At 36.2% G+C, this 14,665-nt stretch overlaps 1 protein-coding gene across 1 annotated transcript in view; it reads right to left on the minus strand.

Annotated features, from left to right (window-relative positions):
• LOC124798960 (lysosomal acid glucosylceramidase-like) overlaps positions 1–13,204 on the minus strand; it is a 129,181-nt gene extending 115,977 nt beyond the window's left edge. Inside the window, exon 1 of the mRNA XM_047262494.1 lies at positions 13,100–13,204. Coding sequence (XP_047118450.1) covers positions 13,100–13,182 — 83 coding nt within the window. The 5' untranslated portion in view covers positions 13,183–13,204. The remainder of the gene's footprint in view (positions 1–13,099) is intronic.
• Positions 13,205–14,665: the final 1,461 nt, after the last annotated feature.

A 14,665-nucleotide genomic window follows, 5' to 3' on the forward strand; every position in this document is an offset into this window, starting at 1 on the left:
TGTCTTCTTCAGAAATGCTTTCCTTGCCATTGCCAGTCTACATTTTATATCTTCGACCATCATCAGTTATTTTGCTCCCCAAATAGCAAAACTCCTTTACTACTTTAAGTGTCTCATTTCCTAATCTAATACCCTCAGCCCCCATGACAGCTCAATTCTCTATTTTTTACCTTCATGGTTTTTGTGCAAGATGTACATAGGTGGAAGCAATCTGCTGTTTGACTGAGGTGAGGAAAAACTGAAATAAACCTGAAATTTACCATATATCTCTCATGACAGCTCAATTCTCTATTTTTTACCTTCATGGTTTTTGTGCAAGATGTACATAGGTGGAAGCAATCTGCTGTTTGACTGAGGTGAGGAAAAACTGAAATAAACCTGAAATTTACCATATATCTCTGTTTAAATCTCATCCAAACAATTGAAATTGATTGAAAAAATCACACACACAATGGTAAAAAGCAGAAAATAATTATTTAAATAAAAAACTTTTCAATATAACATTGTTTAAATGGACTAAAAAGTATAAAATAATTTCTACTAGCCCAAAAGAGATTCCTAACCCCATATAGAGAGTCCTGAAAATTTGTGCTTTCTATAACAATTTTTGTAAAACTTGAAATGAAAAACATAGGGCACATGCAGTAGATAATAGTAAGGAGTGCAGACAGTAGCTGTCATTGAGAAAAATCCCACAGCAGTTCATATCATTTTCAGTGGAACTGAACTGTTAATGACTTAGGTGAACATTTGTGCATCAGGTATGTATTACATACACCACTAATTTTTCCTTTAAAATTTTAAGAGTACTATTTTATCTATTAAAATCAGAAACACTAATTTTCAGGACTATTTTTGTGGGGCTGGGAATCTATATGTTGTTAGGAAAAATTATTTATACTCTTTAGAACATTTTAAAAATGTGTGTAACATAACAGGAGAAATTGTTTACCTAAAACAGAGCTATCCACAAATACATGAAGCTATTAACCTCTGCATGGGTAATTTGTACTGATATTTAATTTCCTGTTTATTTAATAATGAATTTGTGTGTTTATAATTGTAGAAGAATTTGAATAACATAATGTGAAATGGGCAAGAAGAATGAAGTAGTTGTTTTGATGAGCAACTGCTATTCCAGTTCATGCAATGCATTAAATAAAAAATAATTGTAACAAGAAATATAATAGTATGTGAGACAACTAATTGTGTATAGAATTGTGTAATGTATTTGATGGAAGTATTCGAATATTACGAAAAGTGTTTTTAAATGAGTGATGGTCAGGTATATGGATATTAATTTCACTAAAGTAGTGTGTCACATGACAAAACTCAGGACAGAGATGCAAGGCAGAGGTCATGGTCTTTTGGTGGTGGTAGCCATGCAGGTAAGGTGGAACAGTCTGGGAGATGCATGTGTTTGAGTTCCAAGGTAGGAACTTTCCCTTAGCATTGTTTGGAAGCTAGTCTTTGGTTCATCAGTTTATGAGCTGCGAATTTGAACTGTAACATAATGTAAAAGGTAGGAACATTCCTATAGCATTGTTAGTCTTTGGTGTATCAGATTGTGAGCTGAGAATTTGAACTGTAAGATAATGCAACTTACAGTGATTGTGATGTAGTGAACTGTTTATTTGCCTGAAACTGCCCTGCTAGAATTATTTCAGATTCTGATTGTACTGTTGTGTATAGTATGAGTAGGAGCAACATTCATAGCAAAGTAATTTTCTATGAATAAAGCAACAGTATAATTCAAACATGTGCTAAATGTACATTCATACCCTTAGGGTTCATAGCCTTAATTCTCAGTATCGTTACATAATTTACTCTTGTCTTATATATCACTATTTCACTGACCAATTTCTTAGGCCACCTTAATAATTGTTATTTGCTTATACAAGGGCATAATGCAACAGTGTGCAACAAAATCCCTGTACAAACAAGCCATTTAACACGTTGTGCACTGACCCTCTACTGGATTGCTAGCAGCAGTAGTTACTGCTAACCTTAGCTAATGATTCGTATGTTATATTAAAAAGTTTTTTATTTAAATCATTATTATTTGTGAATTTAATTTCACATTTACTTTGAGTGCTTTTATTGTCACATTAACTTTTTTATTTGTCCATCAGTTTTTTCTTACTCCTCCTCCAATTCTGACGAATTATTACTGTATCTGGAGTTTCCAAAATGTTCTCTCATGTCTAACTCTATATTCCATTTCTCCTTCCTTATCTTTGTGCCACCATCTCCTTCCACTGTCTCCTGTTCTATGTCTATCTCTGTAGCGTTCTTCAAAATGTTAACATAAGCTTGCATTAAATGTATCACTTATCAGTGGTGCTAACAATCAGGATATAGTCCAACTCTCAGGACACTATAAGAACAAGATAAATTGGGAAGGAAGCACTACAGCATATCACTCTCATTCTTTATAGGGTTTAGCTATTTGTTCTCCACTAGAGAGTTAATAATATTGGCGAGACCCTGTACTAGTACAACACCACCCGCACAAAAAATTTTCCTTTGTGTGTTGTGTAGAACAGAAAATTTTGCAAACAGTTGTAAGGACTAGCGTTATATGGTATGCATCTACCATGTAAATCCAAACGTAGTGCGAAAGCTCTAACACTCCCATTTCTCCATCGAAAACTCTTACAAACATCTTAACAATAAACATAGGCAAGACTTTGTGTTACCATTAAATAACAAATATAATTCGCTTCAAAACACAGATTACACAGAAACTGTATCAGCATACTCATCTGATAAGGTGATGCAGGACACTCAAAACTTAGCGAACAGCCAAGTAAGGTATAAGAAAAAACGTAAAATCAAGATTTATTCAGACAGTTATGCCAGAGGATTAGCAGCTATGTTAACAGAAAGCAAACCTCGTGTGATTAACAAGTTTGAAATAGAAATAGAAGGTACCGTTAAATCAGGAGCTGGTTTACGAGATGTTTCAACATCAATCAAGAAAGAAAGCACAGCCCTCGCAGGCAGAGACTTTGTAGTGGTAATGGGCGGAGCAAACGACGTCAGCAGAAATGAAAGGAAGATAGCTACTTCGACACTGAAGAAGACTTTCAGAGTGTTAACCCACACCAACGTGATTGTCGGTAATGTGCCCCATTGAAATGATTTGCCACAGTGGTCATGTGTGAATAAGGAAGTGGAGCAGACCAACAAGGAGTATAAAGATATCTATAAACACTTTAAGAATGTTTCCTTAATTAACACCAGTAGTTGTAGCAGAGAATGGCATACCAAGCATGGTCAACATTTAAATAATCTAGGTAAACGTGTTTTAAGTAATACAGTTATTGGAATAGTATTGGATAAGCTAGAGAAGGAATAAAGACCAGTAATGTGTTTGGATTATGTTTCAACTGACATGACAAAAAGCTTGTATGCATAGACTAGGCTGGGTGTTCTAGTAACATAAGGACACAACCTGGTCAACTTTCATGTGGTAACATTAGGTCATGTCAACTAAGAGAATATGCAAAAAAGAAATACCTAAAGTAGAGTTTAAAATATGCTACCTCAATATATTGGGTATGGCAGGTAAAAACTTAATAATCAACGAATTTTCAAATGAAAACATGGTAGATATTCTATGTTTAAGTGAGCATTGGTGTAAAGAGGATGAGCTTGGGTACAAAGTATTGCATGATTACACACTACTTAGTTGCTATTGCAGAAAACAGCACTTACGTGGTGGGGTAGCAATATATGCAAAAACACCACTCACACCAAACTGTTGCAGGATGGATCTCAATACCCTTTGTGATGAAATGCATTTTGAAATATCAGGTCTAGTAATTGAGAACCTTAAGCTAATGATAGTAGTAGTGTACAGGCTACATAGTGGTGACCCCCATATCTTTCTGGAGAAACTTGAGGAACTCTTAATGTACACATGTATACCGAAATGGAAAAAATGCTATATTATCATTGGAGGGGATATCAATTCAAGTTTTGATGTCCTGAAGGACAGAAAAACTGTGACAGAGCTCAAAAATGTGCTTTGACAATTTAACCTGTGTTATGTTAACTGCAAACCTACCAGAGGCTCATCCTGTCTAGACATTATATTTACAAATATTAAGGGAACTTGTATGTCCACTGATGTAATTAGTTTCCCTTACGCAGACCACGATGAAGTATTGGGATGCTGTGGGGACATCCACAATCTCACCTATGGGTGTGATAATGTTCATGTGACCACTGACACCAGTATTGTTGCACAACTGATGCAGTGTGTCCAACATGCACCGCAGTTCTTTGAAAGGCCATCCCAACACTCAGGAGACCACATTTTGACCCTTTCAAACTCACTCAGTTGGCTGTAGGAAGCACAAATGCATCTCCTTGGCATGTTTGCATGCTTGCTTCACACATCTGCACAATACTGAGCCTTGCGGCCGCAAGCATTCCCTATTAAGGGGCTCCGAAAAGGCTCAAAATCATGAAAAGTTCAATTTTTACTTTTTTGCGTTTTCTGAATCTGCAGACTATTACCTTTTAATAGATATATAATTTATTCAATTCCGAAGACTACAACTATTTTTAAATTTTTTTTGAAATGTGTTCTACATGGACGTGACCCACTGCGGCACTGTTAAACTGCTGTCAAATGGTGTTATTATTAACGTCCGTGTTCATCAGGTACATTTTAGTGATGTGAGATAAAGTATGTGTTGTGGCTAACCTGTGATGGTTCAATATATATTGCTGGTGTGATTGTCGATTGTTTCATGTTTATTTACTCTGTCGTTATCTCGAAACTATTCGTAATTAATTCTGTTTCTTGAGTCTCTGTTTTGTTGAAGTATAATAATGAGTAAAAGTAAAGTTATTAGAAATCCTCTGAAGGCTTTTAAGAAAAGGAGAAATGTTGGAAAGCCAAAGGTATGTGTTATTACTGTAAACAATAAAGACGATAACCAAGTGAGTGAACCTAACCTCTCAAGTACACCTGCCCATAGCAGTCAAAGTGGGAAAGAAAATACTCCACAGAAGAAGCTTGGTTCAATGAGTGAAAACTATGAATGTTTTATGGGTGAATCGGATGTGAATGAAATATTTGATATGTCGGTTCTCAAAGGAATTTTTTCAAACTGTGTAAGATGTATTCATTGTAGTGAAGTTGGTCTGGAACTCTCCATAATAAAGCACGTAGGACTTGCTAGTGAAATACAACTGAAATGTGATAAGTGTTCATACATGACCACCTTTTGGAACAGTGTTGCAGTAACTGCAACTGAAGAAAATGGTAGCAAAATCTACGAACACAACATTAGATTTGTTTATTCCTTGCGTTCAGTTGGTAAGGGTGCTACTGCAGGTGCAATTTTCTGTGGCATCATGAATCTTCCAAATCCCCCAACCAAGTTTACGACCTATAATAAATTAATAGGGTCTAAAGTAGAAGATGTCTGTATAGAATCTATGAAGAACGCTGTGGAAGAGGCAGTAATGGAAAATAATGCTAACAGAGATTTGACTGCAGCGTTCGATGGTACCTGGCATAAACGGGGACACACATCTCTTCATGGTGTAGTATCTGCCACCAGTATGTATACAGGGAAAGTTTTAGATGTAGCGGTAATATCAAAGTATTGTAGATGTCCACAAAAATATAAAGGTATACATGAAAATAATTGCAAAGCTAACTATAGTGGCAGTAGTGGAGGAATGGAAGTGGCTGGTGTTGCCAGTATATTCCAGCGTTCTGAGGCGTGTGATAAAGTGCGATATGTTAATTACGTTGGTGACAGTGATTCTAAAAGTTTCAAACATGTTCAAGGACTGAAGCCCTATGGTGATGATGTTGTAGTGCAGAAATGTGAGTGTATTGGACACGTACAGAAGCGAATGGGAACAAGACTTCGGTGACTGAAAGCTTCGTACAAAAAACAAAAACTCAGTGATGGTAAAGGGTTGGATGGGAAGGGAAGGTTAACTGACAGTGTAATTGACAAAATACAGAACTATTATGGAATGGCTATTAGGCAAAATACACAAAGTGTCGACGAAATGAAGAAGGCTGTTTGGGCTCTTTTTTTTCATACTTCTTCAACCGATGAAAATCCCCAACATAGCTTCTGTCCCAAAGAAGAAGACAGTTGGTGTAAATATAACAAAGGATTGCTAACTGGTGAAGTGTACACTCATAAGCATAGTCTGCCTCATGCAATAATGGAGGTGATAAAACCTATTTTCAGAGACTTAGCAGCCCTGAACTGTTGAAAAAGTGTATTCACGGAAAAACTCAAAACCCCAATGAAAGTGTAAATAGTGTTATATGGTCGAGAATCCCCAAGACTGTATTTGTTGGAATAGAAACACTTCACTTTTTGTGTGTATGATGCTGTTGTGACTTTCAATGATGGCAACATTGTAAGGTGCTAGGTATTTAGAAATATGGGAATGAAGATAGGTTCTAACATGGTACGAGCGATGCTTGCTTTAGACAAGGAATGTCTTCGGGCTGCAGACAGGGCTGTAAAGAGTCTAGAAATACAAGCAAGAGTAAACTGGAGGAGGAACAAGAGGAAGCTGGAGGAGGAGTTTGCAGAGGATGAAGATAATCCATCCTATGGACCTGGAATGCACTAAAAAGTTAATCCAATCTTTGTCACTCGATTCCCAAAACTTTTATTTTCTCATACTAATTACATGTTTTCTAAGGATCTTCCAAACATATTTGTTTCACACTTTCAGTAAATGTTACACATTACCTTCTGCATAATTTAACACAGCCTTTTTCCAAAAAACTGTATATTTTTGAATATATAAATAAAAAATTGCAAAAAAATGTTGTGAATTTTCATTACAATTGAAAAAAAAAATCATCATTAATAACTGAACTAAAATTTTGTAAAATCCTTGTGTTAAGTTGTAGCCCATATTCCAATAAATAAGCTGTAAAAAGTTCAACTTCCTACCTCAAATACTTTGTGAGGAAAGATGTAATTTATAAGCGTTATTTTAACATTGCAAGTATAGGGCGTTCCGGAGCCCCTTAAAGGGTAGACACTTTGGGTGCTCTGGTAACTATGCCACTAAGCTATCTTTTGGCAGATGATGCTCAAACCATTTTGAGTACATCTACTAACCCTCACGTGGCATATTCTGTCATCATATCAAAATCGATGTCACCTTTCCAGGTGTGCTAATTTTTTTTCTGCAGTATATATACATAATTAATTTTACACAGAACTCTCAGTGTGTGAATTTTTCTCACACTTGGCCAATATTTTATCTATATGATTTATTTCACTTATACAGTGTGCAGATTGTTTTGAGGTGAAATGAACAATTTTCATATCTTGCACTGCAGTGCACACCCTGCTGAAGATAAAAAAAAGTGCCATTTGGTAACATCTATAAGCTTGTGGTTACAGCCAACTGTTTGTTATATTCTTTCTCCCATGTGTGCTATCTCACAACTTCATGAGACAGCATGAGTGGAGTTTGGAATGTCAGGGAGAACCTAGTTACAATATAAAGCCTGGAGTCAGTCTGTGATACATGAATGGACAGCACAACTGGTAGTGCACTGCATAAAGAAAGGCTAGATCTGGGACAGGCCCTGTCCTGATCTGGCACGTAACTGTAACTTCTTGCACGTACATTGTATCTGTTCAGTGTCAAAATATTTACAGCTCTGTCATTTCTTTATTAATTCCAGTATCTCATTTGTGGCTGCCTCTTTACAACCTTTTCTAATCCTAATACTTTTTCTGCTCCATTTGCTACAGCTCTCCTAAATTCATTTTGTTTTCCACACCAGTGAATTTGATCTTTATTTTTTTTATCACAAGTTGTTTCTAAATAAATTCAGTTTCTGCTACCATTTGCTTGTCTGGTTTGGAATTTTTCAACTGAATTACGGAAAAGTAATAATAAAAAAAAATTGCATGGCGTGAGATTCGATCTGGCGACCTTTGGATTACAAACCCGAGCGCTTGCCGCTGCGCTTCGACGCTGTAGAAAATTATTAATCGTAGAGAGTATTTCACCGCAACGGTTTCTTTTAACTGTCGATTTTCTCGACAATGGCTGAGAAGTGCATCTTGGTGCTTTGCCACATTACACCTCTGGCCATGAGCTTTTATTATGCGCAGTATGAATCAAATCTGAATTTCACGATTGGCGGCCTCCCCTTGTAAGTTAGTCGTCGTAAATTCAATTTCTGAAAACCACTTATAAGAAACTGTACCTGAAGGATACCAGGAATCCCTATGAAATAACAGTATTTTGCTAGAACAAAAATTCAGAAATCAAATGAAGGACCACAGAATTATCTAGGGTTTGATATTGATAGTGACCTTAAGTTACATCTAACAAAGTGTCAGTTGAAATTCAAATGTTAAAGAGAAAGCAGCTGACAGTTGAAAAATTCCAAACCAGATGTATTTTTCCCACGTGGAACGTTTCCCTCTATTACTCTATTATATATATATAATAGAGGGAAACATTCCACGTGGGAAAAATATATCTAAAAACAAAGATGATGTGACTTACCGAGCGAAAGCGCTGGCAGGTCGATAGACACACAAACAAACATAAATATACACACAAAATTCAAGCTTTCCCAACAAACTGTTGCCTCATCAGGAAAGAGGAAAGGAGAGGGAAAGACGAAAGGATGTGGGTTTTAAGGGAGAGGGTAAGGAGTCATCCCAATCCCGGGAGCAGAAAGGCTTACCTTAGGGGGGAAAAAGGAGGAAAAAAGGACGGGTATACACTTGCACACACACACATATCCATCCGTACATATACAGACACAATCAGACATATTTAAAGACAAAGAGTTTCACTCTTTGTCTTTGTCTTTAAATATGTCTGCTTGTGTCTGTATATGTGTGGATGGATATGTGTGTGTGTGCGAGTGTATACCCGTCCTTTTTTCCTCCTTTTTCCCCCTAAGGTAAGTCTTTCCGCTCCCGGGATTGGGATGACTCATTACCCTCTCCCTTAAAACCCACATCCTTTTGTCTTTCCCTCTCCTTCCCTCTTTCCTGATGAGGCCACAGTTTGTTGTGAAAGCTTGAATTTTGTGTGTATGTTTGTGTTTGTTTGTGTGTCTATCGACCTGCCAGCACTTTCGTTCGGTAAGTCACATCATCTTTGTTTTTTTATATATATATATTAATGAATTGCTTATGTATGTTGGTGAAGGCGGATCGCTCTCCAATTGTACCGCCTCCATTTTTCTGTTTTTTTTAACAGGGTGTACCAAAGCTCTCCTGTCCGCACTGATTTTCGATGATGTTATAAGTTGCGCTAGGGACCCCATCTACCTTCTTTCGAAGTTAGCAGGCAACTACGCTGTTATGCGGCGGCTCATTTCAGCCCCAAGTGTAACGAGCGAGTAACGGAGTTTATATTTCATACCTGCCACAGCAAATTTGTGTTCTTGGGGGGTCCATTCTAATTCGAACGTTTGACTTACGCTATACGTATTCGTTTCGGAATATCGTTTCTACGTCTTCCGTTAACTATACGTGGTTAACATTATGAAGACAATTAATAACATTTGTGATTTTTCCTGATGAGGCAACAGTTTATTGTGAAAGCTGGAATTTTGTGTGTATGTTTGTGTTTGTTTGTGTGTCTATCGACCTGCCAGCGCTTTCGTTTGGTAAGTCACCTCATCTTTGTTTTTATATATAATTTTTCCCACGTGGAATGTTTCCTTCTATTATATATATATCAGGAAAGAGGGAAGGAGAGGGGAAGACGAAAGGAAGTGGGTTTTAAGGGAGAGGGTAAGGAGTCATTCCAATCCCGGGAGCGGAAAGACTTACCTTAGGGGGAAAAAAGGACAGGTATACACTCGCACACACGCACATATCCATCCACACATACAGACACAAGCAGACATATTTTATCACAGTTTGTTTGTGTGTCTATCGACCTGCCAGCGCTTTCGTTCGGTAAGTCACCTCATCTTTGTTTTTTTTTTATATATATATATATTACATTTGAATTACAAAAAACAAATACTAAGAAAAAAAAGGTTGCATGGCGCGAGATTCGATCCGGCGACCTTCGGATTACGAACCCGAGTGCTTACCGCTGCGCCACGACGCTGTAGTAAGTTGTTAATCGTAGAGAGTATTTCACCGCAATGGTTTCTTTTAACTCGATTTTCTCGATAACGGCTGAGAAGTGCATCTTGGTGCTTTGCCACATTACACCTCTGGCCATGGGCTTTTATTATGCGCAGTATGAATCGAATCTGAATTTCACAATTGACGGCCTCCCCTTGTTAGACAAGAGATGAATATACTAAACCGATTCAGAAGGATGTAGGTTGCAGTAGGTACGGGGAGATGAAGAAGCTTGCACAAGATAGAGTAGCATGGAGAGCTGCATCAAACCAGTCTCAGGACTGAAGACCACAACAACAACAACTTGTGTCCAACACAAAATTACATTAATTAAACCATCTATACCAGATGGTGGTGATTACAGAGATTCTTACAAATAATTGTATTATTTAGAGAGTAGAATAAATTATAGTAAGAAGGTAACTGCTGTGAATGTTTACTCATGACAAACAATATCTCTCTCTCTCTCTCTCTCTCTCTCTCTCTCTCTCTCTCTCTCTCTCTCTCTAACTATAACTCTGACTCTATGTTAATGAGATATGGTCTGGGGAGAGGATTGTGTGAGGTGAGGAAATGTGAGTGTGAAATGTGATTCATTCATCTCATTGCATACAGTTTCCAAATCAATTGATTTGATGTTCAGGTGACAGGTCAGGTTTTACAATAAGAAACTTTGTAGAAGAAATATGAAATAGGTACATAAATACTTATCACAGTTTCCAGTAAACAGAAAATAAAACATGTAATTCTCTTGTTCAAAATGCAACACTGTCCACAATGAATTCTTCAGTAAAATAACAGCACTTTCCCACCAGAAGAATGAAGAGCAGTCTTTCCATGTTAAAACATTACTGCCTTTCATTTTATTACAAATTTTTAACTTCATCTCCTCTGGTGTCTGGGCATAGAGTTTCAGAGTTTTAAACGCCAAACTACATGAGGTTAAACATTTACAATAAAAATAAAAATTACAATAAAATAAAATGCATTTTAACATAGTTCACTGGAAAGATTGCTCTTTACTCTTATTCTGGAAATGTGTTATTTTTCCAATGAATAATTCGTCGAGGGTAATTTCAAAATTTGAACAAGGGAATTATACATTTTATTTTTTTGTGTACTGAAAATATTCTAGCAAAATGTATGAAGCAAGGAGAGCGAAGTTAAATTCTGGAGAGAGGCAGATGGCTTTAAATAAAAATGAGGATTGATTTGCTAATAAGAGAGAACGACAGAGAGAGTAGAATTTTGGGAGTAAAGAAAACACTATTTGAGGACACAGGGGTGATGGCATATAAAATGACAAGAGATGAAGGATGAGATCACAACAGGGAAAGACAGCAACTTCGGAAAAGAACTATTGAAGGTATATGTCATGATTATCATGAGAACAAATGATGAGATGGAGGGAGAGTTCCCAGCAACTGCTCAATTTTTATTATTGTTTTGTGAAACATTTTCATTAAATATGTGGATGTGTTTACCATCAGCTGCAGCTTGAAAGTGAATATTCTTGAGACTAAACAGCTGGTTTGTTGTCACAGCCACAGTGTAATTGAGCAATTTTCATTATAATATTTGGTGTACCAAAGATGTTTCAGAAATAACGGTGTGTATCTGATTTTGATTGATTTGATTTTTATTTGTTCTTGTAGAATTACTATGGGTACAAGTGTCCTTGTAATATAAGATTTGTTAAGAATGTAAAATGTTCAGCATCATTTATTTCTTCAAAGTCTGAACTAATTTAACAGGGACATCTCATTGCTGAAATTGGATCATAATTCTGATGCATATCATTTATTACAGGGCTCCCATCATCAGTTTCATGAAAGACAATTGGCTTTAGAATAAATTATTAGTCACTACAGACCATGTTCTATTTCTGTTGAGAATGTAATTGAGTGGTGAAAATTAATTCTGGATATCAGTAACTATAAATGCCTTCATCAGTATTGCCCAAGTTGAAATGAATGTTGAAATCGCCATACCCAGTAGCTCCTCAGTTTTTTGTAGCAGTTGTCAATAGCACTCTCTGAAACTACCTGGTGAAGTTAAAAATGTATACTGTATACTGTAAGAACTGCTACCTTGTATGTTATCAAGTAAATAGTACGCAAAAGCATTCAAAGAGCTATTCATGTGAGTGGTGGGTTAAGAAGATTGACCCAAAACTTGATTCTTCCTTTGTGCATGTAGACACTCCCTCTATCCTGATTTTGTCATTGCAGTGATGTTACAGTAGCTTACATATATCTGGGAACATCAGTCCAATTTCTGTGACTTTTGTATAACACTTTGTTATGCATAACACATTTTTGTAGAAACACCTTTAGATTTTTATGTTTCCTATAGTGATTTGATATTTGTTATTTAAAAAGTTTCTAAGTTTTTCATAAGAAAGCCCAGTTGTTCTTTGATTGTCACTCTTTGTGGTCTCCAAACTTCCACAGGTTTTTGACTAATTGCTGTTATTGTGCATACTGTTATTCAGTATTTGTTCTGTCAGAAACATTTACTCTAAAAAGAACACAGATAAATTATTGAAAATGAGAAGGACTAGACAGACAGTACTTATAAATTTGCTGCATATAATTTTATATAGCCATACTTTTATATACTTTTATATACCAATTTAGTATTGGAGGGCAGCATGGAGGGTAAAAATCATAGAGGGAGGCCAAGAGATGAAAACACTAAGCAGATTCAGAAGGATGTAGGTTGCAGTAGGTACTGGAAGATGAAGAACCTTGCACAGGATAGAATAGCATGGAGAGCTGCATCAAATCAGTCTCAGGACTGAAGACCGCAACAACAACAACTTTTATATAAATTTTCACAACACAATATTCAGGTGAAATCATCAACATTATCAACATTGTTACCTTTATAACAAATACAGTCTACAGAAAATGGATATAAGTGACAAATAAATAAATTTAAATAATTAAGCAATTAGTCATTGTTACCTCATGAGGTTTTGTTGAGCATCTGATGAAAGGGAAAACACATTAATTGCAGAAGAGTCAGTAAATGCAGTTCCGAAGCCCATGATTGATTGATATTTAGTACCTCTGTCAATTTGCAGTGTCAGGGCTGCAAGTAAAATAAAATGTGAGAGAGATTGCCTGGGCAATCACATTAATTTTTCATGGAGATAAAGAGGTAATATTATTAGATGCCTCAGATAGCTAAAATACAAGTAACCTGAAACTTGTCAGGCCACTCAGCTTGTTTAGTAACAAATGCAGGTTAAAATGAAGGACAAATACAGTATTTCACATTGATGTATGCTTTTATGGCCAATGTTTGTGTACATAAAGTTCTTTTGAGTTCTGAAGCACCTCATATTATCAGAATCAATCAACTTTTCAGGCTGTTGGAAGAGTCATTGTTGAGATGGCATCTGAAATAATGAGCTCAAGAAATCTCTTGGTACACTGCAACTGTTCAGCTAGTAAAATGGAAATTTCTTTTCCTCATTACTTTTTATTCATTTGTTGTTGGAGGCCTCAGATTGTTTGTTTTATATTGTCTGTTATTTTGCTTTTTATCAAAGACTAAGATTATACAAATGAACCTACAATTTTTGGTTACAGTTTGTTCTCTGTATAACAGATGCTCCTCATCCTGGTGCAACTGTCTTTCATCTCACATGTTACTCATCCCTTGCCACTGTTCCTGTGTAATTTTACATTCGTTTCATGAGTAGAGTGAGCCCAAAGAGCTGAAGGACTATGTTTAAAAAGTGTTAAATTGTTCATAAATACTACTGGTTTTGTTAACTTTTTCCAAGTATTGTTTCCCATAAGTTCTCTTTAACACTGTGATCAGTTCATTGCTTACATTTAAATTATACTTTTTTATTTCAAACTGTGAACTCAACTGTTTGACATGTTTCAGTGCCAACATACGACTGCTGTGCCCAGATAAATCATTTACTTTCATTATTTTATCCATGTTGCGTCTTGTGAACACAGCAGCTACTATTGATTGTTGGTGAATAATGTAATCAGCCAAAAATACTTTTAAAATGCTTTATTTCAATGCCATAACCAATTCTGGGCTACCATGGCCATCCTTTGATGCACAAGGACATTTTATGTTCTTTTGTGAATCAAGAATATTCTCACCATACATTGTGAAACCCTAAGGACTGTATATTTTAGTTTAGGATACCCTCTCTTGCCTCATGGAATAGTACTGTGGGGTAGGACTTGCCACACTAATATGAAAAAGTTTCCATAATGTAGTAGAGGGCCTTGAGAATCATAGCCAAAATAAAACAATGAACATCTTGCAAAAGGCTATTCACTAGATTCAATATTCTCACAGTTTACTCCATATGTATGCCATATGTATGCCAGTGAAAACAGAGGCTAAAGTCGCAAATATAACAATGAAAAATAGTCAATTATTGATAATATGATGTAAAAATGGAAAGACAAAAAAAAAATCTACTCACCAAGCAGTGGCAGGGGAACACACACACACACACAAAAGGATTTAACTTTCACAAGTTTTTGGAGCCAGTG

The sequence above is a fragment of the Schistocerca piceifrons genome, chromosome 5 (genome assembly GCF_021461385.2).
Source record: "Schistocerca piceifrons isolate TAMUIC-IGC-003096 chromosome 5, iqSchPice1.1, whole genome shotgun sequence".
Lineage (NCBI taxonomy): Eukaryota > Metazoa > Arthropoda > Insecta > Orthoptera > Acrididae > Schistocerca > Schistocerca piceifrons.